General features: G+C 48.9%; 2 protein-coding genes across 2 annotated transcripts in view; one reads left to right on the top strand and one right to left on the bottom strand.

The window, feature by feature from the left end:
* tmem132e (transmembrane protein 132E) overlaps positions 1–12849 on the bottom strand; it is a 131872-nt gene extending 119023 nt beyond the window's left edge. Inside the window, exon 1 of the mRNA XM_068330616.1 lies at positions 12336–12849. Coding sequence (XP_068186717.1) covers positions 12336–12399 — 64 coding nt within the window. The 5' untranslated portion in view covers positions 12400–12849. The remainder of the gene's footprint in view (positions 1–12335) is intronic.
* A 6809-nt stretch (positions 12850–19658) lies between these two features.
* On the top strand, positions 19659–26697 carry dtx2 (deltex 2, E3 ubiquitin ligase). Its single transcript, XM_068330624.1, has 8 exons — positions 19659–20229; positions 20725–21313; positions 21851–21909; positions 24836–24903; positions 24989–25156; positions 25230–25391; positions 25465–25554; positions 25634–26697. Exons 1-8 carry the CDS (start codon positions 19920–19922, stop codon positions 25892–25894), a joined length of 1707 nt encoding a protein of 568 aa, XP_068186725.1. The 5' UTR covers positions 19659–19919; the 3' UTR covers positions 25895–26697.
* The last annotated feature ends 322 nt before the right edge of the window (positions 26698–27019 follow it).

Genomic DNA, 27019 nt, shown 5'->3' on the forward strand with positions numbered 1-27019 from the left:
GTCGCGCATCGAGAATAGCCTTTATAAAAATATCTGGAAATCAAATATTAATGACGACAAAAACCGACAAACTGTCTAACATCCATGGTGGCGGTGGCGAGCCGCTCTGTGGGTTTTTAGAAACGACTTGCAGTCTGATGATGAGTCACAAAGTTTGTTTTCCAGCTCCGTCGAGACGCTCCGTCATTCTGACCAATCAACAGCCAGTTGGAGCGACAGTGGATTGGCGAGTCAAAACCACGCCCCCCAACCGACAAGCAGGAGACGCGTAAGAGAGGTCACTTGAGGGTCACGCAGCTCACCGGAAGCAAGTTAACAGAGGGTGATACTAAGCTAATGCTAATGTTTACAGGTTGCACTGAAGAATTCTGGTTAATTTAGGGCGTAAAAAATCTTTTCGGGTAAGCCTGGGAGGCGTAGCCAACCTACCAGCTGTACTGAGTCATCCATCCTTGTTAACAAGCCTCTAGTCTTTGCTTGTTTTCGGTTTGTTTGTTTTGCTTGATTTGGTTTATTTGTTTTGCAGCAGCAGATTCTTTTAACTTTAAATATAAACTTATTTTTAGATTTCTCCTTCCTTCCATTCTTCCAGATCACTTTTAAAATGATTTCCAAACTTCAGGAACAAAAATCAAACCGTCTGATTGGCTGAAAACGTGACAGGAATGAGGAAGAACCAATCATTCGTTATCACACCTGTGGGTTTTTCACATCTGGCAACAAGAACCCAGGTGCACCAATTAGCAGCGAATAAACATGACATCATCGTTTATACCTGCGTGTTAATGGGGGGGCGGCGGGGAGGGTAAACACGTCTGGTGTCTTTAAATGATCCTGTAATCAGTTTGTTTCCTGCTCATCAGAGGCCAACGCCCACCATCCGGCCCAGAACCCACGCACGTCCCCACAAAGATGCTCCGGGGGCGACGTCCCCATCTGGCATCATGTGTAAACACACACACACACATACACACATACACACACAAGCTTTCAAGGAGGCTTCGAACAACAGCTGAAGCCGACTGTGTCAGACTGATCCGTCCAATCAGGTGAGAGGAAACCGCAGTGGTTCAAAGGATCTGTATCGCTCTGACAGCTGGGGGGGTTCAAGGGGGCGGGGGGCATCTGTGATGTCAGAGGCTGTTTGAGACGGATGATTGACAGGGCGGAGCCAGTCCCTGAGGGACAGACGGGATTCTAGGAGAAACATGTTTGTGAAATCTGTCAACAAGGACGACGACCGTTCCTGAACCCGGATCACATGATGGAGCTGCGGCGCTAGCAGCTAGCGTTAGCAGCTACGTATAGCTTCAGAGGAAGTGAGACCAAAACAACTGTCGTTAGCGGAGCGACCGGAGAAGATGAAGGTTTCTACAGGAAGTTTCAAGGACGTTCTGATAGGAAAAACAACAACAACAACAACATGGAGATGAAGATCAATCAATGTTTGAATTACTTGATAAACATATTTATACGGAAACTGTGGAAATGTTTCACATGTAAGATCCACACGCATCAGACAAACCTCCTCAACCATCTCAATGGAAGTCGCACTTAACTAGCATCCCATCTACAACCTGTTTGATTAGCTGACATACACATCAGACGTACAGAATTTAGGCATAAATAATGATTGAAACCATTTCCCAGAATCCTCTCTGGTCTGTCTCGTCTCAAGGAAAGGCTTCGAACGGACAGCTCGTAAATATTTGTTCTGAATCTGAAGACTCGGGATCAGAGGAGAACACCTGGATGTCGTCGACCCGGGTCGGGACCGATGGGATGACGCTCGCCACCTGTTCTGTCGGTTCTACTCGGCGAACGTTCGACCGAAGGGACTCCGGCGTTGCCGTGAAGAAACGACTTCCTGTCTGATAGTCAGGGATGAACCCGGTTGATTTCCCAGAGGGCTCTGGACTTGTTCGACGGCGTCACACCCCCTCCCCCCACTTCAATCAGGATCCGTCGGACCTGAACACGACGAGACGAGTCGCTGTCTCACCTGAGAGCTTCAGCCGACACAAGAACTAAGACGCCACTGAACGAACAGGAAGTAGATTTATCTTCTGGAAAACGTCGGGAAGCTAACGGCGTGTCGGGGTCTCCAGACGGGAGCCAATCCCCTGCAGGCGTTGGCTGGAAGGCGGAGTTATAGTGCATCATCACAGGGCTAATAGGTAGTGACAGCGGTTGTGGTTCAATTGTCACTTCCTGCCCCTGCTCCCTTCCCTCCCCTACGAAGTGGAATAATTAGACATCAAAACTCGACATAAAAGCCATCATGATCCTCCAATCGTATCGTCTTGATTCTCATCAGGCAGCGCAGGACTGCGTAACTGTCGTTGACGTGGATTCATGTACCCCCCATTTGCCCCCCGCCCCTCAGCAGAGGTCGGCGGGACGTCGACACGTTGGCGGTAATTACAGACGAGCTCCAGACGGCTCAGCGGGACGTTAGCCTGTGATACCGGCCCCCCCCAGGCGAGATCACATTATACTGATCCATATTAGGACATCAGCGGGGGGTACAGGATCCGCCACCACCACTGCAACCCCCCCCCCCCCCTCTGGGTGGCTTGTTTAGCTTCAAGAATATTCATCGCTGTTTATTTGTTGTTGTTTGTTTGGCTTCTTGCGATTTGTTTGATTAACATTTCATTTAACTTGTTTATTTTTTTGGTTTAATTGTTGGTTTTTATTTTTAATGTTCGCTATTTTCTTGTTTATCTACACCGGCAGCGACGTTTATCGTTTGTTGTTGTTTACAAAATAAAACACTTTGCCTCCTGACGGTTATTAGCATCTTTATCGTCGCCGTCGACTTGTCTAACGGTTTCGACGCTTCCGTTTGGCTCCTCCTCCATCCCCATCAGACGGGTAAACAACAAACAAAAACAACAAAAACGTTTAACCAAGAAGCTTCATAAACACTAAAACTAATCGAGGCGTTTGGAGACGACGTTCCTAAATGTTAACGACAGAAACGACATTTCCTTCAACTGTAATCAGAGCAGCCAGAGATGCATGACAGAAACATATGCTGCCCCCCCCTCCCTCCAAACCTCACCAGAACCCCCCCACCAGACTGGATCAGATTCAGCTCCAATCTGTAAAAATCAGATTTTAATTCTCATTTTACAATCAAAATTAATGAAAATTGGAAAAAAAATTTGTTGGAAAACACACAAAAAAATGGCCGCCACTTCTCGATGTCGCGACCCAAACCAGACAGGAAGTCCATCTCGAAGTGGAACAGAACCCAAACCCTTCGGAGAGGAAAGCGAACCCTGAGGCCATCGATCGCGTCTCTTTTGAATTTAAATTGAGCTTTAATTAAAGTCAAGCGCCCGTCGGATCCCAGCGGACGTTGACGCTCGTCAACAGTTCCGACACGTCCCGCGGACTCGAACGCCACACCAAATGCGACTCCCTCGATTAAAGTCGTTTAAACTCCGGCACCGACTCCGGACTTCAATCTGGACAAATAATTGAGCTTCCTAAACAGCGAAAACGAGAACGACTCTTATCTTCTACAACCTAAATTATCGTCCAATCAGGGCAAGCCCCGCCTCCTGCCGATCTCCTGCAGACGGAACCAGCAGCTGGTGATAAAAGTAAATTAAGAGCCGGGCGCTGGCTTTAAAAGCGACATAAACAAGACCGTTAACTTTTTATTTTGGTCATATCTCTAATGGCGTCGTTCAGTCTTCCGGCGTTTTTTTCCAGAGTTTTCCAGGATGCGGTTTTAGATTCAAGGATTCTTTACTTTTAAATTTGTGAACAATTCCAGGGATGAGTGTAACTCGTCGGTTAATGGATTCCCTGCATATGTTGGATTTTCAAAGGAATTGCGAGCGTTCCACTAATGAAGTCGGCGTAAAGCTTAATTCTTGGCGTTCCTCGGAGATCTAGTTCATTATTCCGAGTCTCTTCCTGATCGCTGGGAGCAGATACAAAGAAATGCGGAACTTCATTATTCCGTCTCTAATTTTCTCGGGATTTTCCGAAGGATTCGGCGCCATTGTGCGAAAACGACAGCAGCGTTAACTGGATTCCGCCTACTTTGTCCGGCGGGAATCAGCCAGGATTCCGACGTTCCTCCTGGAGTCGTGACAGAAGTTCCAACAGAAGTTCTGGACCAGAACTCGATTCTGGGAGTCCGCCTGACGCCTTTAATTAGAGGTTTCTGCGTCCGGCGATTCAGACAAGAGCACAAAACAACTACTCCTCCGCCGGCGGGAGGCTGATTGGGTTTTAATCAATACCAATGACTCCATGATTACTCAGCGCCATCGCTCCGGTGTCCAAAACTAATGGGTCCATTTGCAGCCTGTGGTTTGGAACTAATAACCCTCCCCCTCAGAGTTTTATAGGTCCGGCCTCACCTGTGAGGTCACCTGCTGGATTTGTAAGCGCTCGATGTGGTGGGTCGATGACACGGGAAAACTCCGCCTGACGGATGCGCCTGTGCCTCCAGAAGAACCCAAAGCCGGTCCAATAGAGAACCGGGTTGTTCCCAGCTCCGCCTCCGGCGCCGCGGGTTCTCTATGACTCAAGACCGGGCATCCCGTCCAGGAACCGTCCTCTGAAGATGGCGACAGGTCGGGTCCCGCAAAGGCTGAAGGGAAGACAAAACCTGAACCCGGACAGAACCTGTCAGGTGTTTTAACTCTTCTTCTTTGGGTGTTTTTAACTCTTCGTCTTCAGGTATTTTTAAACCTTCTTCAGGTGTTGTAAATTCTTCTTCAGGTTCTCTCTGGGTTGAATCTTTGCTGAAACAAACCTCATTTTGCTTCACGACCAAAAACTAACTGACGTCCGACGACGCGACTTCAAAAAGTGGTTTAATGTTCCGGCGTCGGAAATTTAATTAACTTTGACACAGTCAGCATTCAATCGATCGTCGGTTGGCGGAATCAAGAAAACCTACAACGACCACAAAAAAACCCCCAGAATGCATTTTGCTTTGCGCGTCGTGATTTATTTCTGCCGTTTCTGTCTTTGATTCGATGCTTAGCGAGTTTCCCATTCATGAAACGTTTGAATACGACTGGAGGAAACAACAGAGGGTTCCTGTCGGATGAATCCGCGCCGTCGATGCGGCTCTGGCCTCATTTGTAAAGCATTTGTTTCGCTGCGTTCAAATCAATGCCGGATCCAAACTGTACGTTCAGCAGAACCTCAGCAAACAAACCCGCGGCAACGCCCTTGATCCACTTCGGGGGGTATTTTGGATTCTCGGTTCCGTTTGGTCTTTGTCGGAGTTGTGCTCACCGTCTCCACCGTTATTCCTTTTCATCGGCTTCAAAGCTCCTGTTTTCCGACTTTCCTTCAGTTCTGCTCTTTAATTGGACGAATTCCAACCGGCTGACAAAAGGAACCTGAGAAACAGCCGGAATGTGTCGGAGCTGAGGAATAACGAGGGTTTGCGCCGCGACGGAGACAAATTCCTTCCCATTGTTCAGGTAGAACCAGGTGAGACGTCAGTGACGCTAATATTAGCATGTCTGTAGCTAATGTAAGAAGGAAACTTAATATTTTTTTCTTCATTCTGATTGAAAGCGCTTTTCCAGGTAGGAAACTGGAACCAGTTTAGTTCTTGCTGTTGAGGTTTAACCTGGTAAATCAGACAGAATTAGTCGATGTCAGACCAGCTGGTGAGGAACGAGTCCACTGGCGTCTCTCGTTGGGTTCCTGTAGCGTATGATGCTAACGCTATCGGACGCAGGAACAACCACCGGAGCAGAAGTCGATGTTTCGGCACCAGAACTCCGAGTTTCCAGCATTTCTGCCAGTCCGCCGAAGAGGAACGGTTCTGATCTTCAATCCCACGGCTGAAAATGACACCGACTGGGAAGAATGAAGTGTTGGCGATCAACCGGAGAGCTCAGGTCAGATAAGTCACGCTGGGGGATTGTGGGTGTGATCTGAAACCTAAAAACCATCCGGTCGCGCTTGAAGGCGAGTCCTGCTGATACCAGCGCGGCGGGGTTAACGCGCTCGGCTGATCTCTGCAGCGTTAACCCCAGACGGCCACAGATCATCGTGTCCGCCGCCGCCGCCGTGTTCTTTAAGTCAACAAATTCATTCTCCTGCTCTGTTTCTCAAGGGGACAATATGGTCGCATCCAATACTTCAAACCACGTCATAAAAAGCAGCCGATGCAGGAGTCGTGGCCTGATAAATCTGCCACCGCCGTCCCTCTCCGGCTGTTACCGAAGAAGTCTATTAAATGTGATTTTCATAGCTCGGGCCACGCGTCTCGCATCGTAATCGCCGCCTTAATTAATGCGAACAGGACGCTTCTGCAATGCGGTCCTACGGAGAAGGACCCCAACGACCAGACAGGCTGTAAACAACAATATAATAAAGATACGGTGGCGTCCCCCTCCCAACGGGGTTCTGGTTTCACCAACGTGAGTTTGGTTGATCAGGATAACTAGAAAAGTACCGGACCCAAAAGTACAAACAGACATCAAAGCCAGTCGAGTCAAATTTATTTATTTCATCGAGGAACTCTGAAAACTCCACCATGAGAGAATTAACTGCCTGCAATAGGAAGAAACCTGGAGAAGATCCCAGACTCTAGGTGGGCGGAGACTCTGCTTCGACCAATTAAGGAAGTTGTTTTTTATAAATAAATGAACTGTATATATTTTATAAATATATACAGTAATCCCTCATAATTCGCAGTTAATACATTCCAGGAACCACCTGCAAAAAACAATATCCACGACAGCAACCTTTTATTATTTACGTTAATTTAAAAGTTTCTGAGCCCCCCCCTACTGATATTAAACCACCTTCAAAACCTTTAAAACACTCTGATAGACTGTTTAAAACACTTTCAAGTGTTTTCCGACGGAAACCCCAAATCGCGGTACGTTCTCCACCGAACAGGGCGACATCAAAGCCCAACTGACGACCAACCCAAGAGCGTCTCGACCCACCTACCTGTTCTTCGCTAAAATGGTCAAATGGCAGAGACAGGAGAGAAAACCGTGTGGAATCACACCCGGCGTGAGGCGCGAGGCGACTGATTTCAGACTCGCGGGGGAAGACGGATTGCTTTCTGGCTGGAAATAGTTACAAGACATCGAAGCAATCACGGCGTCTGCCTGCCTCCCTTCAGCGGTACGAACAGATTTAGTAAATGTCAGGGGGTAAATTTATCTTCTGCACAAGAAGAGCTGGGAAGAAATAAAGGCGAGATGGAAAATAAAAGTTGGGATGTAGAAACTCAACGTCTGTACGACGGATCAACGTCAGGATCATCCGGTGGGTCGGCTCAGGAGGCGGTTCCAGCACCGTGAAGTGAACAAAAAAACGAACGACCGATCGGTGAAAATGACCCTTGTTATTTTTATTTTTACGGTTTGTTTTTCTTACTTTGAGTTTCCATAACCCAGATTTATTCCCTCCATGACGGAGGTCGCGTTGATCCGATTGGATCACCACCCAGAACCTGAATGTTCTTGAACGACTCAATATTATCTTCTAACTTCCAGAAATGCCGTCAGGCGTACGAAACAAAGCATTCAAGGACACTTAGATTGAAAAGTACCTTTGAACATCAGTTGATTTTACTTTTTCGTTTGAGTATTTTTATCAGTCTAAAGTTTTACGACCCTACTATTTCCGTAGAAACCTCAAAATTTGAAGTCTCGGGTGGATCGGGTAAAATCAGATGATCGACCCTCGAAGACGACCTGACGTGACGAACGAACCATAAAGACTGTCCTCCGATAAAGACGCTTTAAAGCGTGTTTTATTTACTGTACTTAATCCTCTCACTTCACAAACGTCGCCTGAACCAACGGCGGCGCGTTTGCTGTGGTAAATTGATTCTACGAAGACGTTCGTGTTTGACCACAAAGGACGGAAGAGTCCGACTTTTCGTGATACTCAGTTTAAGGTCAGCACACAAAGGAGGTAATGCGTCGTGAACCGCTTTCAGGAACGTCCCCCCGACGGGCCCCCAGGGCGCCGGCAGACTCTCACGCATCGTCGAAGGACAACCGGCGCCGGACAAAAGGTCTCTTTGACGAGCGATGGGTTCAGAGAGTAAAGATACCCTCAAGCGAAGACTCCAGAGTCGAAGGCAGGCGTAGGAAGACTTGTTCCAAGTCCGGAAATGAAACCCAAGTCTTCATCCAACGGACTTTCTTCAAAAACTGGTACCGGATAAAAGGTCTCTTTGACGGGCAAGGGGTTCGAAGCAAAAAGATACCCCCGAGTAGATACCCCAGAGTCGCCGGCCAATGGAGACGAACGAAAGATTTCATTCCCAAGTCCGTATCCCTCGGCCTTACACGGAGCAGGAAGTCCCATCTTTCTAGGAACGCCTTCCCGTCCTCCTCGTTTCCGGTAAGTTCTCGCTCCGCTGCTTTTAGCCTTGAGCCCTACTGTCGCCGAAAATTAAAAACGATTGCAGACAGGTTCGGCGCCCCAAAACGGGTTTACCGCTATCTGTCGCCGCCAGCCAGTGCCGCTAAAAGCTCTGTCCTTAGGCTCCGCCTGGGAGTTAAACACCGACCATATGCCTCATGGATGCGAACAAAGTGAAGGGGCAGGTGTTCCGACAACAATACGGCGTCTCTGACAGAAGCGGGAGCTCCAATACGAGAGGCAGCGGCAGTTCGTTGGCAGTGGGCGTGCTGAAGCACCGCTGCGTGTTCTACGCGCCATGAGATGCGAGCACATGTAAATCAATGAGGCTGGAACACGAGAGCCGCCGTCACACTGCCGCTTTGTCCGACCTCGGCCGGACCGGGACGCATGCCAAACCGTTAGCTGGATAACGGCGAAGCGACGTACACCACCAAAATGAAGCCATTTCTTTTCCGATTTGCTAAAATGTGTCCATTAATAAAGAAATAACCTTTTTATTATAATAAGAAACGGAAATAATTGCGTAAAACACAAAAGTTTCTCAAAGTAATTATAATCATTTTAAAATATGGAGTTTTTTCAAGACATTTTTCATTCCAGATCGTTTCTAATCACACCGGGAGAAACGAGTTTCCATAAAATACAGTTTAATAAAGAGGATATTATCCTTATTAGTTGTATCATCATCGTTTTTTGTCAGGAGAAACAAGAACTCAGCGTTTTTGATGAAACTGTCCGAACATCACAATTATAAGTTCTCCGTTTATTTCAACCTCATTAAAATAAAAAAGACAAATCTTTAGAAGTTTAATTTTAATTTTGCAAGATTGGTTTTGTCTAAAAATATATTCTGTAAAACAAGTCGTTACTCCTGACGCTCGTCAGATCAAAGACGAAACAAAATGACCTCCGCGAAAGACCTGCGAGGGTTTTAATCCGTCATTTGTGCTCGAAAATGTTAGCATGTTAGCATGCGAGCTAATATGTATGAAAATGCATAGTAGTGCATGAGTAATCATTCTCAGAAACTACATCATCTCAGAGACAAACTCTCCATCCTCGGAAACAAACTCTCCATCCTCGGAAACTAACTCTCCATCCTCGGAAACAAACTCTCCATCCTCGGAAACAAACTCTCCATCCTCGGAAACAAACTCTCCATCCTCGGAAACAAACTCTCCATCCTCGGAAACTAACTCTCCATCCTCGGAAACTAACTCTCCATCCTCGGAAACTAACTCTCCATCCTCGGAAACTAACTCTCCATCCTCGGAAACTAACTCTCCATCCTCGGAAACTAACTCTCCATCCTCGGAAACTAACTCTCCATCCTCGGAAACAAACTCTCCATCCTCGGAAACAAACTCTCCATCCTCGGAAACAAACTCTCCATCCTCGGAAACAAACTCTCCATCCTCGGAAACAAACTCTCCATCCTCGGAAACTAACTCTCCATCCTCGGAAACTAACTCTCCATCCTCGGAAACTAACTCTCAATCCTCGGAAACTAACTCTCAATCCTCGGAAACTAACTCTCAATCCTCGGAAACTAACTCTCAATCCTCAGAGACAAACTCTTCATCCTCAGAGACTAACTCTTCATCCTCAGAGACTAACTCTTCATCCTCAGAGACTAACTCTTCATCCTCAGAGACTAACTCTTCATCCTCAGAGACTAACTCTCCATCCTCGGAAACTAACTCTCCATCCTCGGAAACTAACTCTTCATCCTCGGAAACTAACTCTTCATCCTCAGAGACTAACTCTTCATCCTCAGAGACTAACTCTTCATCCTCAGAGACTAACTCTTCATCCTCAGAGACTAACTCTTCATCCTCAGAGACTAACTCTTCATCCTCAGAGACTAACTCTTCATCCTCAGAGACTAACTCTTCATCCTCAGAGACTAACTCTTCATCCTCAGAGACTAACTCTCCATCCTCGGAAACTAACTCTCCATCCTCGGAAACTAACTCTCCATCCTCGGAAACTAACTCTCCATCCTCGGAAACTAACTCTCCATCCTCGGAAACTAACTCTCAATCCTCGGAAACTAACTCTTCATCCTCAGAGACTAACTCTCCATCCTCGGAAACTAACTCTCCGTCCTCAGAGACTAAGGAGCCGTCATCACGAATCGTTTCCTTAGCATCTCAACGTGGCGAGGAGGGGACGCTTTAAATGCCGTGAGGATGAACGTATTTGGAGGCTGAAAGCGGCGCCTCCAGGCAGCCGGCCCGATGCCAAATCTGTTTCCACAATGGCTTCCGATGACTCTTTGCAGCGCGGGATCGGTGGACGTCCTTGAACCGACGGGCGTGCGGCCGCCAGCCGGATCCATGTGGGCTGGGATTTGCAGCATCGGTTGCATCGCAGCCCCCGAGGAGCCATCACGGACGGCGCATTCTTTAGTGCGCACGTAGGCGTTTCTTTTGTGCGGTAATGAAATTGAGGCAGGACGCGGCGAATCCGAGTAGGAGACGGGAGATATTGTGCAGAAATGTCAAAAAGGATGCAGAGGATGCTGGTGCTCACGGGAACGCTGCACTCGGCTTCAGAAAAAGACGAGCGCTAAGCGCCGCAGCGGCTTTAGCCGCAACGCAACAAGTTTGTTATTAGAGGAGGATTAGTGTTGGGAGTCCGACTCCATCACCGGGACACGTCAGGACATCGGCTCCCCCGTGTCGGATTTGGGATTTCTATGTAGGGCAAACCGCTGGACAGGTAGACGAGACGCACAAGAACAAATCATTGAAGGAGTTAGTTTGAAGACTAAGTCAACGACCAACGGCAGGTTGTGTAACGGCCCTCCCACCCAGGCAGAGAAGATGACTCGAACCAATCAGAAGAAGCAAAGCAAAAAGGAGACGTGAACAAGAACCAACTGTTTTAGATCAATAAATCATTATTTAAAGGTTTACGTTGGAATATTGGGTCGTTACTTTGAGATGACTGAGTCTTAACTCAGACAATGTTCCGGCCCGTGACTCGTGAAGCGGCCGCTAACCCTTTGTGTGAAGCAGCAAAGTCATTGTTTTAAGATAAGCCAGCAACGATTTCCTGATAAGGAGGTCATTAGTTCGAGATGAATATGTCCTGATCGCGTTTAAGTCACAGCAGAAAGAGAAAAACACTCCGCACTGGAATCAGCTGCTGCTGAGTCGTTACGTCAAGAGGGTCGAGTCAACAAGACGGATAAGTCGTTACTTATGTCATCGCTCTGCGATACGAGGTCATCGTACACAAACATTAAGTCATTACTGCCACACTGTGAGCCGTTAGTCCAAGATACTAAGTCATTATTCCAGGTATTAAGTCATTATTCCAGGTATTAAGTCATTATTCCAGGTATTAAGTCATTATTCCAGGTATTAAGTCATTATTCCAGGTATTAAGTCATTATTCCAGGTACTAAGTCATTATTCCAGGTACTAAGTCATTATTCCAGGATACTGTCAGCGCGTCATCATTACCAGATGATCATGACGTCATTCTCAGACTAGATCCACATTTGGTGACATGATTCTCAGCTAATAAATCATCTCCAGATACTAACTCTTCATCATCAGATTAACGTCATCCTCAGACTAACTCTTCATCTTCAGAAACTAACTTCGTCTTCAGAGACTAACTCACCCCCCCCCCCCCCCCCATTGTATTACTCTCTGACTTCCGTTCTCATCCCGTGATTCCTGCGTTAATCCCGCCGCTACTCCCGTTACGTTACCGGAGAATAATCCCGTCGGGGTCGTTCCCCCCTCCGGAGAGAATCTCCTAAAAGTGTGCGTCGGGATTAGCGCGTGACCGTCACCTGGAGTGACCAATCAGCGCTGCGCCTCCTCTGCAGCTGCGTTTATCTGAATTTGGCTGCATCACAATTATAATCCTGGAGGGGGGGGGGTAGAAGTGGAGGGGGGGGTAGAAGTGGAGGGGGGGGGACTCACCACATGAAAGCGCCGCCGCCGCGCAGACGAGGAGACTCCATCCGCGGCCCCGGTTACCGGACATGGTAGAAATCCCGGTTGGACGTTAAATCCCGGTGCTTCGGTCGCCGGTGGCGGTAAACGCGCCACCCCGGGGGGGTCGGGGGGTGTTCCACTCCGCAGCTCCTCCGGGTCTGAAGTTGAACACTGCGCAATGTGCACGCGCCGTGGAAGCGCGTGCGTGTGTTAAAAAAGCCTCAGCGTCCGGTCCTCACCGGGAACCGACGCCTCGTCATCCGCGGAAAGTTTAGAGCCCAACTGGGGGGGGGGGAGCTCCGCGCCCCCGATCCGAGCCCGGTAAACGCGCCCAGATGTCATCAATCACCGGGAAACCCACAAATCCTGCGTGGATCTCCCGGGAAAAAAAAGGTCCGGATTCGAACCGGCAGCCCCGCGGAGGAGAGACGCGGCGGGACGCGCGTCAACGCGGAACCTCTGCGGCGGAGACGCGGCGGAGACGCGTCCGGTGGCTCCGCTCAGCTGGCACCGACTTCTCCCGTTCCGTTCCAAATCCGCGGGGGGACCGGAGAGTATTCTGGGAGGGAGGCGGGAACCCTGCAGCCCGTGTGGTCCGCCGCCGTTCCCGCAGGTGTCCGGGGGGGTTCTACCGCAGCCCGCCGCCGCTCGCCGCTCGGGCGTCACAGGAAACTCCGCGCACTTTGAGGCGCCGACGGAGCGGAGCGGAGCATCGTCGGCGCGCGGGAGGAGAACACAAGTCCGGTGAAGTCGTTTTGGGGGGGTTGAGTCCGGTCGGCGTGACGTCACGGCCCCGGTGTGAGGCGTGGCACCGGGTGGCGGGTTCGCACCGAGTCCCCGTCCGGTCCGCAGGTGAGTCGCTCCGACGCCGAACTGAACGCGCTCACCTCAAACGGTCTGAGCCGCCCGCGCGAGCCCGGAAAGACGGCGGCATGTTTACAAGACCACATCCGGTCGGGACTGTCAAAATAAGAGAAAGGGAATTCACAACTTACAAATTTTGGTTGGGGGGGGGCTTGTTTTTGTTTTCTGAACCACAGCAATGAAGAAAAAAGTATTTTTAATGAATGTTTTACAAGTAACTGGAATGTTAGTTTGAATAATGAATTAAAATGTCATTGAGTTTATATATAATGTAAATGGAATTTAAAAATTAAGATTTTTTTTGTGTGTGTCTCTCGTTGAATAAAAGATGAAAATCACACCATCATACGAAATAAAGACGGACGGAATACTATTAATTATCAATGATCATGTTTTATTGAGCAGCTGACGAAACGCATCGAGAAATGAGAATTAATTATGAATATTTAAAGTAGGAGAGAAATCACACGAATTACATGAGTAGATAGATAGATAGATAGATAGATAGATAGATAGATAGATAGATAGATAGATAGATAGATAGATGCTTTCATAAAATCTGTTTTTCTTTTTCCAGACCTCACGGGTTAATTCGAGTGTGGATGCTTTTATTGTGAAGGCAGAGCAGCTAACATCCGGTCTAGCCCTGTTTAGGCGTGTTCACCTTGATGCTGATCAAACCGGGCATTGAGGGAGTCAATTAGTCACGTGATTGGTTGAAGAACCAAACGAAAGATCACCTGCTGGCTCACCTGAGCCCCACGTGGACCGGCTTTTATTTTGGTATCCGCTCGTTTCCGCTTCCGGCCTGTCACGTTCCATCAATCATCACGTGATGTGACCTCAGTGACAGAAGAGTTTGTTCACCTGGACTGCATCCGGCTCAGGTGTTCAAGCGTCCTAATCAGTGATTGGCTACAGCTGGGCCTCCACCAATCAGCTGTCTGCTGTCCCCTGTGACGTCATGAAGAGGATAAGAACTTCTTTTAATCAGAATTTTTATTTCTGCTCAAACAGGACAGGAAGGGCAAAAAACCCACAAAACTACACAAATCTGAATATAAAAAAAGAAGTTAAATCAGATGCCGACCAATCGGAAGGATTTATTCACACAACCAATGAGATTGTCACAAAATAAAACATCAAAGTGGTTTAAAAAATAGAAAAACCTTATGAAAAACGCGTTTAGGGACACAAGTACCCCTCAAATACGTCTGTCATTAAATTTTTCTCCTTCTGGCGCTGCCCCCTCATTGTAGGAGGAGCCATGACACCGTTTAGCCCCAGTGTAATCAGCAGAAGAGGAAGCAGCGAATGAGTTAGCAGGAGCTACTTCATCCAGACTGTTTATGCTAACGAAGCAGCAGCGCCGCCGCGTTGCCGCGGGCGCGATACGAGTACGGCGACTGCGTGGGACCGTTATTTACGCTCCAACGCCAAAACAAACACTCATTTATACCTGTGCCCCGTCAAAATAAGAGCCTCTCCCCGTGGCGTTGCCCTCTGGGAATTAATTTACCGCTTTCAGTCGGAAACAAACGCGGTTCGTTAGCTTCTCGCCACGCCGGGCCACTCCCATGTCGTCAGGTGTGATTCCGTTGCCGGCGTGATCCACGTGAGAAATTAATTTGCTGATGTTTGATTCTTTTCACGCTGACAAGTCGCTGTTCGGGTTTGGCGCCGGTGTTAGCGTTTGCTTCATTAGCGCCCTAGTGGTGTATTATTGTTAGCGTGTTAGCTCGATTTTCTGATCAAGTTGGAGGTTTGTTTTAATTTATCTTTAGTGTCGTCTGTTTCTACGACGACATTTATAATCATTTAAAACTATTAAATCTTATTTTTATTGTAATAAAATGAAATATTTGAGTTCTGGAACAAGTAAACAAAGAAACAACTAAGATTTAATGTCGAAGACATAAAAGTAGTAGTCAAAAACATCAAAGCTGAACAAACCAATCAGAGAGGAGGAGGGAGCTGATTGGAGGTTTGATCAGCCGACCTGAAAACGCCCCTAAAGCAGCACCAGAACCGGACAGTCTGGACCAGAACCTGTGGGTGGAGTCTGGACGAGTGGTTTGGTGCCGCATCGGCCGTCACATCAGGAATGTTCTGGATCGATCAAGAGAAGCAGGAAGAGAGGATTCTGGGAAACCAGTTCCGTCCTGTTCTGGACGGTTCTGGTGCAGCGGGCCCGGTTGGACGCTTGAAGGACGGATGAAGTCAGAATGTGTTCTGGGATGGAGTTACACGCGTGTTTTCCCATCATGCCCCTGTACAGCACCATCAGCGGCTGAATGCTCAGGGGGGTGAGGGGGGGCCGTCCTTAATTAATTCAAGGGCGCAATTATTTGCCGAGGCGCTCGGCCCCCTGGGAGTTGATCCATCCATTTTTCACAGGTCGCTCTCGCCGCTGGAGGGCGGCCATCTTTACAACCCATTAAAGCCGATCTGGAGGCCTGGGGGGGGGGGCGGGGGGCGGTACCGGTCCACAACCCGACTCCGTCCGCTGCCAGCAGCACAGGTCAAAGGTCGTTTACACCGATCACCCATCTGAGAGAAGATCACCGGATGAACGCAGGGGATCCAGTCATCCGTCATCAATGAGGGGAACTGTTGATGACATCATGATGACATCACCGGCAGCAACGCCCAGATATTTGTGATATTCTCCCAGAATGCATTGCAGCTTAAATTCATTCATGATTTAAATTTATTACATGACGTTTAGGTTCACACAGTGAAACAGTCCAGGTTCACACAGTGAAACAGTCCAGGTTCACACAGTGAAACAGTCCAGGTTCACACAGTGAAACAGTCCAGGTTCACGCAGTGAAACAGTCCAGGTTCACACGGTGAAACAGTCCAGGTTCACGCGTGAAACAGTCCAGGTTCACACGGTGAAACAGTCCAGGTTCACACGGTGAAACAGTCCAGGTTCACACGGTGAAACAGTCCAGGTTCACACGGTGAAACAGTCCAGGTTCACACGGTGAAACAGTCCAGGTTCACACGGTGAAACAGTCCAGGTTCACACGGTGAAACAGTCCAGGTTCACACGGTGAAACAGTCCAGGTTCACACGGTGAAACAGTCCAGGTTCACGCAGTGAAACAGTCCAGGTTCACACGGTGAAACAGTCCAGGTTCACGCGGTGAAACAGTCCAGGTTCACACGGTGAAACAGTCCAGGTTCACGCAGTGAAACAGTCCAGGTTCACACAGTGAAACAGTCCAGGTTCACACAGTGAAACAGTCCAGGTTCACACAGTGAAACAGTCCAGGTTCACACAGTGAAACAGTCCAGGTTCACGCAGTGAAACAGTCCAGGTTCACACAGTGAAACAGTCCAGGTTCACACAGTGAAACAGTCCAGGTTCACGCAGTGAAACAGCCTCGTATTCGTCGTCTTGTCTTTCAGGTGTGACAGAGCGACGCTTCGCTCGGTTCTCTTGTCGTCTCAGATCCGCCGCCGGCGCCGTCTCTTCCTCACGTCTCTGCGTGTCGACTCTGTGATTCATACGACCCTCAGGGGGTGGGGGGGAACGTTCACGCCTGATATTTCCACGATCACGTAGACGTCGAGCATCTGTCTGGAGCGATAAACCTGTGCCTGGAGTTGCGTCAGATCAGAATCTCCACTCGCTGCTCCACAGCGGGCCTGGGGGGGGCAGATGGTGGGGTCCAGGGTGGATTACTGGAGTAGCTTCTCGCCTCCCCCCGGAAAACAACATTATTAACATGTTTGTCCAGGATCAGCTCTTCTGTGGAACACTAAACATTCAGCTAAACGTTCTCCACGACCTCCACGTTCCCCCACAATCTGGACTCAAATTTTATGCTAATTAGCTCAACAGGAAACAGTATGGCTGCACTTCCTGTTCAGATTTCTTTGCTAAAAAGTCCACTCAACGTGGAAAAGTCTCAGGAGCAGAATCAGGTGCTATCGTGCTAACATGCTAACGTGCTAACCTGCGGCGACTGAATCTGATCCTCTGTGCTTTAAGTTGAGATGACTCTGAAGCCCCGCCTCCTGACCTTCCGGCTGAAAGGTCAGATTAAACGGTGCCAGATCCAACCGGTTTCCATCTGGTCCTGAGACCCGGCGGGGGCTTGTGGGTTGAACCCGGGTCCCGTCGCGGAGTTCAAAGGTCACGACACGAGGAGGAGGAGACGGATGGTCCGACCTCGGATGTTGGCACGCCGTCGCTCCGGCGGCGTTTCGCTGAGTCGTGTCCGACCATGGATGAAGGTCAGAACAGGGACCGCCGCACTTGAAGGACGTCTCAGACGAGGCTCCGCCCCCGGCGGCGCCGACCCGTTGCCCCTCTGACGTTTCATTGGAGGAGGTTCAGCTCCTCCGTCGTGCTTCTCTTTCACCACCAGATGATTGATTTCACCCTCAGACGAGTCGGGTCGACACTTCTAAAAAAAATTAAACTCCCCCATAATTAATTTTCTGAAAGACGTGGAAAATTAAAGGAAGAATTCTGACGACATGAATCTTCATTTCCTGATTAAAGTCGGTTCCAGGCTTCAAATCTGAAGTTAAACATCTTTTATTTGACGTTTCACCTCATTGGACGGTTTTTATGTTGATTCTGATCCTCTTTGTTTGTTGTTTACGAGACGACGTTTAAACCGCGGCCGCATTCGTCTTCCTGTCGTCTCCCGTTTTCATTATTGAGATGAAGTTCTTGCTCAAAGAATAAAACGATCTCATTTCCAGGAGACGGACCGGAACATTTATCTCCATCGGGGGTCAAAGTCGTTTTGTTCCGGTTTGAGTCGAAACCGGCTCATTAATCCAGATTTTATATTTAAATCAAGCAGAATTCCACTTCATTCTTGAGGTTTTTTTCCGCGTTTCTGTTTCCGAAATGAGGAAACAAACGTCCAGCAACTAAATCAAAATGACATCCGGGGATGTGGCGTTCCACAGGGTCCCGTTTCAGGACCCCGATGAATCGTGTCGGCGTTCCAGACGGCGTTGAGCTGCAGCGTCTTCCCCCCGCGGTGGCGTCAGACACTCGTTCTTATTAGCTCATATTATCCCGCTGGTCATTCCGAGGCAGAGCCTATCGACTCAGATATTGATTAGGTGTCAGTTTACAGGTTAAATGGAATATGCTCTAATCCCAGTCGGGCTCCAGTTCAACCTGGTGTCAGAGGCATGAAGGTCTATTATCTGTTATGGGAACTTAATGAACAGCCTCCAGATAAACAGCATCCCAGGTCCTGGGGGGGGCACAGAGGAGCATTAATAACCTTTACTGTATGGAATCCTTGTTGTGCTGCAGATAGAATGTAAACAGGTTTATAAGCACACTGATGATGTCATTATTTATGTGCATTAAAATACTGGGATTTAAATTTTTAGCCTCGAGTTATGTTAGTTATCTAATGACTAAGATAACGTGGAGAATTTGAATGCTTATTAGTTGATTCAAGTTCCTGATCCCGATCCAGACAGTTGGTCCCTGGTATAAAGGGGTGATGGGATTGTAATGTTGTAATGTGGATTCAGGAAGGTTTCATGCTATTGATTTTCATTTACTGATTTTCTATTTATATATTCTTGATGGGTTATTTATTACTCTATTTGGTGTTGTACTACTTTCTAAGTACTGGTGCTTTCTGTGTGCTTTTTCTGTGTTTTGTGTACTTACTGTGCTGTGTGCGACGGAGAAATTAATTTCCCTGACGGAACCTCCTTAAGGAATAAATAAAGTTATACTCTACTCTAGCCTGTCACTCTCACGATTTCCTGTTTTTTTAATCCTCATCCATCCTGTTTGCATTATTCTGTTCCTTTATTAAAAAAATATACGAGACATGAAAGTGATGCCACAATCTTTGGTTATCTTTTGTAATAATACTTTCTTCCTTTAATGAAATGATTAGATGAGGAGCAGATAAATTCCCGCTGACAGATATTTGTTTTTTTGGTGTAGTACCGTTACTTTCCAGCTGGTGGCAGCAGCACCGCCGATCGGGATCTGACTTCCCATCAATAAAGGAGCCGAGAGAGAACAGAGGACGGACAATGAGGAAGAATGATGTAACCTTCAGGTACACTTTGGAAATTTCTTATTTTTTATATTTGTTGAATATTTTTGTTACATTCAAATTTATTTATTTTTGTTTTTTCCATTAAATAAATTATAGTGAAATCGAGCATGCTACTCTCACAGCTACTGGGGGAAGTGGGGCGCTGTACATCCTAATAAGAGATATATCGTATGACAAAATATACGCTTATTTATGAAAATATATATGAAATTATTCAAAATTATACTCTAACAGTGTCTAATTTGTGCTTCACTCAAATCATTTTCTTCCTCTAGCAGTTCCCATTTTGACCGCAATCTCCCGTCTACGTTCAGTTCCCACACGTAACTCTCATTTCTCCCATTTTCTGGTGGTCCCTGAAGGCAACGGCAGACCCTGACAACCCCCCCTCATAAAGCTAACCGCTAGCACCTGAACGCACCATCCGCTCACCATGCAGCCCAGCCTCCCGACCGTTAACCGCTTAACGGTTAAATCAACCGCAGCAGCTTCAGAGGACTTTTAACGGATAAACGATGACGTATTTTAACGAGCCGAGCTAGCTGAGCTCGCGAGCTTTTCTTTCGGGGGGGGGGCTGTTGCGATCGTTTCTCGCGCTAACCGGAACGAGTCGTGAGCCGCAGCGGAGCTCCACCGACATGGCGATTGTGTCCGGATCCTGCGCCCGAGTGAACGGCTCCCGGAACGGGCCGTCGGTTTCCGCTGCGCCGTCGGGCTCCGTGGGACAGTCCCAGCCCATGATCGCGGTGTGGGAGTGGCAGGACGACCAGGGCTACTGGCGGCCCTACAGCGGCCAGGTGAGCGCCCACATCGAGCGGAGTCTGGCGCCGCGGGGACACAGAGGAGGAGGACCCGGAGCGACGAGCATCTGCCTCGGGCAGTCGGACCCCAGCCTGTCGCCGTACCTGATCGACGTACCGAGCCTGAAGCAGTTCCGGCAGGACACGGGTGAGTTACAGCCGCTGGAAATATCACCTTAACCCGCAACCGGACCGAGCTATCAGCTAACAGGAGCTAACTAGCATTAGCATGGCACAGATCTGTTGTTTACATAGCCGTTAGCCCACATTAGCTTTAATTAGCTTGATTTACGTTGTCAAACAGTTCAGATGTGTGTTTAGCTGTGAGCTAACGTTAGCTACCCCCCCCCCGTTAGCCGAGTGAAGGAAACCCGGACCGGATGTAGCTAGGTGGCTAGAAGGACCGAACCGGTTCGTTTCCGGTTTGGTTCCGGTCTAACTAGCATTAGCATTAGCATAGAGCTGTTGTTTACATAGCCGTTAGCCCAGATTAGCTTTAATTAGCTTGTTTCACGTTGTCACACAGTTCAGATGTGTGTTTAGCTGTGAGCTAACTTTAGCTAACCCGGACCGGATGTGCGCTAGCGGGTTAATCCGATCGAACCGGTTCGTTTCCGGTCTGAAATCCCGTCCGGCCTTCCAGGGAAGACGCGCTCCGTCCGCCGGTCCCTGTTCGCCCAGTCGTCCGGCCTGGGCAGCGGGGTGTTCTGGGAGTGGCTGAACGATGAGGGCGGCTGGACCCCCTACGAGACCCGGACCTCCATCCTGCTGGAGCACAGCTACCAGGCCCGGCAGGGCACGGCGGACCTGGGCCCCCACGGCTACAACTACATCGTGGACCTGACGTCACTGGCCCAGGTCAACAAGTCCACCGGCTTCCGGAGGCAGGTGCGGCGCCAGTGCAACCTGCCGTACCCCCTGGCCTCGGCGGGGCCCCCGGCCATCCCCTCGGGGCCCCCCTGCTCCTGCCAGCAGTGTCTGAGCCACGGCGGGACGGGGCCCATCCCCAGCCGGTCCCGGCACTCCTTCTCGGCGGGGAGTCTGACCCGACCCGGCCTGCAGGGCCCGGGGAGGGCCGTGGCGGCCCACCCGGCGTCCATCTACTCGCCGTATCCCAGGAGGCCCCTCTCCGTGGGGGGGATGTCTTGGGGGAGCTCCTGGCCGCCACCCCCCTCTGGGGGTCAGCTGACGGGGCCGCTCCTGACCGGGACCCCCAGTGCCAACGGGTTAAGGTGGGTACCCCCCCCAATTAGGTTTAACCCAGAATGATGAAAACTGTTTTGTCCTACACTGATCAATGACCACAAACGCATCAGGAGATTAGAACGTAAATATTTTAAACCTGTTAAATTTCAGATTAAAATCGGTTTCCATGTTTATTTTCCTCAAAAACAGAAGTTTAGTTTTTATATTTTCAGCTCCAGAAAGATTTGCTAGTTTGATTTGGTCCCAGTTTGAGTTCATTTAATTCCAGATTAAAGGGGATTAATTTCTTCTTTAAATCTGATAATTTGACACTTTCTGGAGGTTTAATCCCAGAAGCCCAAACTAACGTCAAAATCATGAACAAAGAATAAAACAAACTCCTACCAGAGCGGCGAGATGAGGAACAAGAGGGGGCGGCAGGTGAACGCCATCAGGCAAACGAGGGGAACACAGGAGCCAATCAGAGCCCAGAGATGTTTGAGCTCGTTTCCATGACGTCCACCTGTTCATCAGAATGAAAACAAACACACCTGTTGGTAAAAATGTTTGTTTCTTTCCTGCAGCGTTCCCTCCATCGCCGTCCAGCTCAACGGATCCACCAGCGTCAGCTCCGCCCTGGCAGGTAACCGGGGTCACGACCTCTGTCCGTCTTTCGGCTCCGCCCTCAGTCACGAATACGACAAGGAAAATGGTCATGTGATCAGGAAGCTCCGCCCCGACAGAACCTTAGAAGCTAATCGGAGACGCTAATGCTAACACGCAGAGAGGCTGACCCAGTCCCGCTCTGCTCCTATCCAATTTTTGGAGAGTCAAAAAAACTCATTCGCTCCAAGCCGAGAGCCGGAGCGGTTCAATGTGTATTAAAACATTTTGAAATGAACACAACCTATTGAACCAGGAGCTAACAGTGTATAAATATTTTCTTACGGTTCCATCAGTAACTTCAAGGGGAAACATTTTCAACAGGTAAAGTAAATGTCCTTCAAAAACAAAATATACTTCTTAATATCAAATGCATAGATGAAATTGCATGCATTATTGTACGCACAATTATAATTCATTGTGCAAAAAAAATTTAATCTTTTTTTTTAAAATTACTATGTTGCTCTACGATCCTACGAATCCAGGCTTTCAAATAATAAAATAACAAAAAAAATCATATCAGTTGTATTCTTTCTCGTGGTTCTCATCGGCAATTTAACAAGAGTCCATTTAACTGAAATAAATATAAATACAAAAATCTACGGCACACAGATAAAAACACTTCCTTCAAAGAGAGGTCACGTCTTGTAGAAACAAATGTAAAAATTTAGCTGAATTTAACTGAAGTAGCTAAACCCACCCTCCTGACTGCTGATGACCAATGAAACCAAAGCCCTCTTGTTGCGCTGCAGTGACTTCTACCGTTGCATTGTGGGGAATGTCGTGTTGCTGCGTCGGGCCGGTTCTCATAGTACAGTGATACCGCTACTTACGAATGTCTCTACTTACAAAATTTTCTACTTACAAAATTTCTCCACAGGAAAATATTGCCTCTAGTTACGAAAGAAATTTCGACTTGCGTAATGTAAAAACACAGTATCGGCTGATACTTGAATCTCCCACAGGTTCCTGAACGCAACATTCTCATAGCTGCTCTGCCATTGGCTATTACCTATTACGTATTTTCCTGGCATCCCATTGGCTAAGAGGGATGCCACTCCACCTCTGTGTGGAGCTAGAACGGTCCATATGGAGTGTCTCGGCACTCAACCCCTGAGGTGTTCTGATAGTTTTACATAAATATATTAACTTGTAGAGTATTCACTATGGACCCCAAGAAAGTGACGGAGAAAAGAGTTTTTTGGTCCGAACAAACAAATCAAGAGATGATAGGAAAGCCTGAAAAAGGGATGGGTTTGGTTGATCTCCCCAAAGAATATGGCCGTAATGCATCTACAATCACCACGTTATTAAAACTAAAGGAAGTTTAAGGAGTTTAAGGCGTCGCGTGGGTGGTTGGAGAAGTTCAGAAGGAGGACTGGAATTCACTCTGTTGTTCATGGGGGGGCAAGAGGGCATTAACCAAAGAGGGTAAAAAACAATGAGGGCAGCAGTTAAAAGGTTAATGACCATCATTATTATTCTTTACTCCTTGTTTTTTTACGTTATGCACAACTCTTATTTACTGTGTAATAATCTAATCGTAACATGTATTTGTTACATGTTTTGATGCATTTTTAAGCTTTATAAAACATTTATGTCAGAATTTTGGGGGGGTTTGGAACAGTTTAGGGCGTTTGCATGGAAAATGCGTCTCAACTTACAAAATTTCTTCCAGAACCATTAATTTCGTCACTAGAGGTACCGCTGTAATTAAAAATCATCCTGTGGGCCGTAAATAATTCATCATGGGCCGAATCCGGCCCACGGGCCGTGACTTTGACATACGTACATTTAAGAAACAGTTCACCCAAGTCACCGTGACACACTGACTAGGGCATTATGGGTAGCGTTAGCCAATTGGAGCTACAGCTAGCTTAAAAACACGGGTCTAGTCTATAGCATTGTGGCTAATGTTAGCTAAGTGCTAGTGGTTGTTGAAGGTGGTTGTCATGGTGACAGCCGACCTCAGGTCTCAGCATCTATTTCACAGCCGCTAGCCAATCAACTGCAGCCGCTTGCGTCACGTGACTGAGTTTGTGTCACGCCTGAGTTTGTACGGCGCGGCGGCGCCGTCGCCACGTGTCTCATGCGTCTGATTTGTTCCTCTCTGCTCCTGCATATCCACCCCTCACCCGCCCCCTGCCCCGCCCCATCCTGCCCCGCCCACCCGCTCCAGGCATGGCCTCCATTTTGATGTCAGCAGTGGGACTGGGGGTGCACTTCACTGCCGCCCCCCTCCCCCAGCAGCAGCAGCAGCTCCAGCCGCCGCGTCCCGCCCCCTTCCGCCTAGCTCCGCCCCTCCTCCCCCCCGCCAACAGGTCCAGCAGGCCCCCCCCCAGCAGCAGCAGCTCAGTTAGGAGGGCAAAGAGGCAGCACAGGAGAGGTAGCTACCCCCCCCGGGCCTTCATCATCATCATCATCATCGCCGTCACCCTCATCATCATCAGGCTTGCTTCAGGATCACCCCCCCCACCGCTTCACTCTCATTGGTTCACCGGTGCACACATGACCCCACCCCCCTCCATTTTTAGACTAAACTCCGCCCACTAGAGGGCAGTGGTGTAATCAGTCACGTCAGCTGACAGGAAGTGGGCGGTTGTGACGAACAGACCTCTAGCCCCGCCCCCCGAGGTGAGATCTGCTTTAAAGGGCGATCATATTGATCGGTGATCAGCACCAGCAATCAGTTGGATCGATCGTTGTTGGGTAGACAAAAGTATTTGGACGGTCTGTTCATCATCATTGCTCGTCTTCCCCTACACCAGCCCATAGCCCCGCCCCCTGCTCTGCCCCCTCCATCCCGTCGTCTCTGTGACGTTGGCGTGTTCTTCGTCACGCGACCCGTCTGATTGGACGATGAGTTCAGGTCGTTCATGGCGTTTCCTCTTCTCCTTCTCCTTCAGGCTCCGCCCACAGACCCGAGGAGGTGATTCAGCGCTACATGGAGGTGGTGGCCGGCGCGCCGGACGGGGTAAACCCAACCAGAGTTCAGTTAGCTACAGGCTAGTTAGCGGGTTGATGATTTAAATGAGGTTAAAACAGTACCCCCCCCCCAGGACTGTATAATCTGCATGGATCAGCTGTCCAGCCCCTCAGGCTACGAGACTCCTCCTACGGAGGGCGGGGCCAGCTGCGTCCTGCCAGACACAGCGGGGAAGTTCATCAAGTGTGGCCACGCCCTCCACCTGCTCTGCATGCTGGCCATGTACAACAACGGCACCAAGGTAACGCCCCGCCCCTTACTCCGCCCCCCATCGCGCCCGATCAGCCGGTGACCTCTGACCTCTCTGCCTCCAGGACGGCAGCCTACAGTGTCCTTCCTGTAAGACCATATATGGAGAGAAGACGGGGACGCAGCCCAAAGGAAAGATGGAGATCTACAGCATCGGCCAGTCGCTGCCGGGACACCCCGACTGCGGCGCCATCCAGATCATCTACAGCATCCCGCCGGGCATCCAGGTGAGCCCCGCCCCCCGACGAATCGGATTAGCATCCACTTCCTGTCACCAATGCCCCTCGCCCCCCCTCACAGGGTCCGGAACACCCCAACCCGGGACACCCGTTCACCTGCCGGGGCTTCCCCCGCTTCTGCTTCCTGCCAGACAACGACAAGGGCAGGAAGGTAAGAACAACCCCCCCGATTGGATACGTTTACCGTTTCGGGGAGCCGTGCTAACGCGTCCCTGCGTCCCGCCTCACAGGTGCTGGAGCTGCTGAAGGTGGCGTGGATGCGGCGCCTCATCTTCATCGTGGGGACGTCGAGCACGACGGGCGAGCCGGACACGGTGGTGTGGAACGGCATCCACCACAAGACGGAGATGATGTCCAACCTGTCGGGACACGGCTACCCCGACCCCAACTACCTGGACAACGTCCTGTCGGAGCTGGCCTCTCAGGGCGTCACCGAGGACTGCCTCAAAGCGCCAGGGGGCGGTGCCAGAGGGGGCGGAGGCAGCAGCTAGGCCGCCGCCGCCTCCTCCGCAAATCAAGATCAGAATCAGACGTTGGTCAAAAATATCCCTCCAAGCGGCTCCTCTTCCACGATTATGTCAAGTTTCCTAACCATGCCCCGCCTCCAAAAGGGGGCGGTTCACTCCGGGGAAGGTGGGCGGAGACAAAAAATAAAATCATGAAGCACTTTAGTTGTGACGCCTGGAGTGACTTCCTGGTCGACAGCAGCTCCAGACAGGAACAGGAAATGTTTTGTGTGTGTCGCTGAGAAGTAGCATTGCGGCTAACGTTAGCCTGTCAGGTGACAGGAAATACGGAAGCGGCTGTAAATAAGAACACTGTAACAAAACAAACAGCTGAAACCACGGAGGACGAGTCGAGTATTTTTAACACTAGTTTGATGTATTTGATAAACGACGCGCTTTTATTTTACGCTAACGGTCATGTTTGTACGGGAGCCTGTGAACGCCAATACGAGAATAATGAATAAAGATTATTAAACTTTCTCAATTTAAAATAACGACTCCATATTTTTATTTTGAGAAAGTTGCTGAATGTTTCTGACTTTAATGAATTTTTGGGGATTTTTTTTTAAAAAGTTTTGGCAGGTTTGGGCTTCCGTTCATCATCGGATGGGAAGGAGAAATATTTTCCAGTTTGACAATCAAGGTCTTTAAACTCACCCAGACGCTGCGAGCACGCTAACAGCTAACGGCTAACTCACCTCTAGCATCACATGACTTATTCTGCTCACGGCGCCGCTCAGCTGACACGTGTAAAAAATTAAAAACTGCAATAAAGAAATGTTAAAACATCCTGAGTCTCGTTTTCTGGAGTGACGTCAACGCGGGGTGAGGCTCCACCCCTTCACAGGTGATCCAAATAACATCCAATCAGTTGAAAGAAGTCAGGTAACGAGGCTACATTCGCATCAGGCTTGAGAAATATGCAACTGCTGGAGTAGCATTAGCATGTAGCAATCTGTTTCCGACACCTACTCAAAATCAAATTAACTTTATTTATAAAGCACTTATCATGCGAGAACATGAGAGATCAGGGGGGGTTTTTTTTCGCAGAGTGGAAAATCTAAATCAACAGAAATTCTGGTGTGCTAAAAACGAGCACCGAAATTAGCA

The sequence above is a fragment of the Antennarius striatus genome, chromosome 13, assembly GCF_040054535.1.
Source record: "Antennarius striatus isolate MH-2024 chromosome 13, ASM4005453v1, whole genome shotgun sequence".
In the NCBI taxonomy this organism is placed as follows: Eukaryota; Metazoa; Chordata; class Actinopteri; order Lophiiformes; family Antennariidae; genus Antennarius; species Antennarius striatus.

Coding starts and splice junctions, on each gene's coding strand:
- dtx2 (XM_068330624.1), top strand. CDS start 19,920: ATGGCGATTGTGTCCGGATCCTGCGCCCGAGTGAACGGCTCCCGGAAC. Junction 21,910..24,835: donor CGTCAGCTCCGCCCTGGCAG/GTAACCGGGGTC, acceptor CTTCTCCTTCAG/GCTCCGCCCACAGACCCGAG. Junction 25,555..25,633: donor ACAACGACAAGGGCAGGAAG/GTAAGAACAACC, acceptor CCCGCCTCACAG/GTGCTGGAGCTGCTGAAGGT.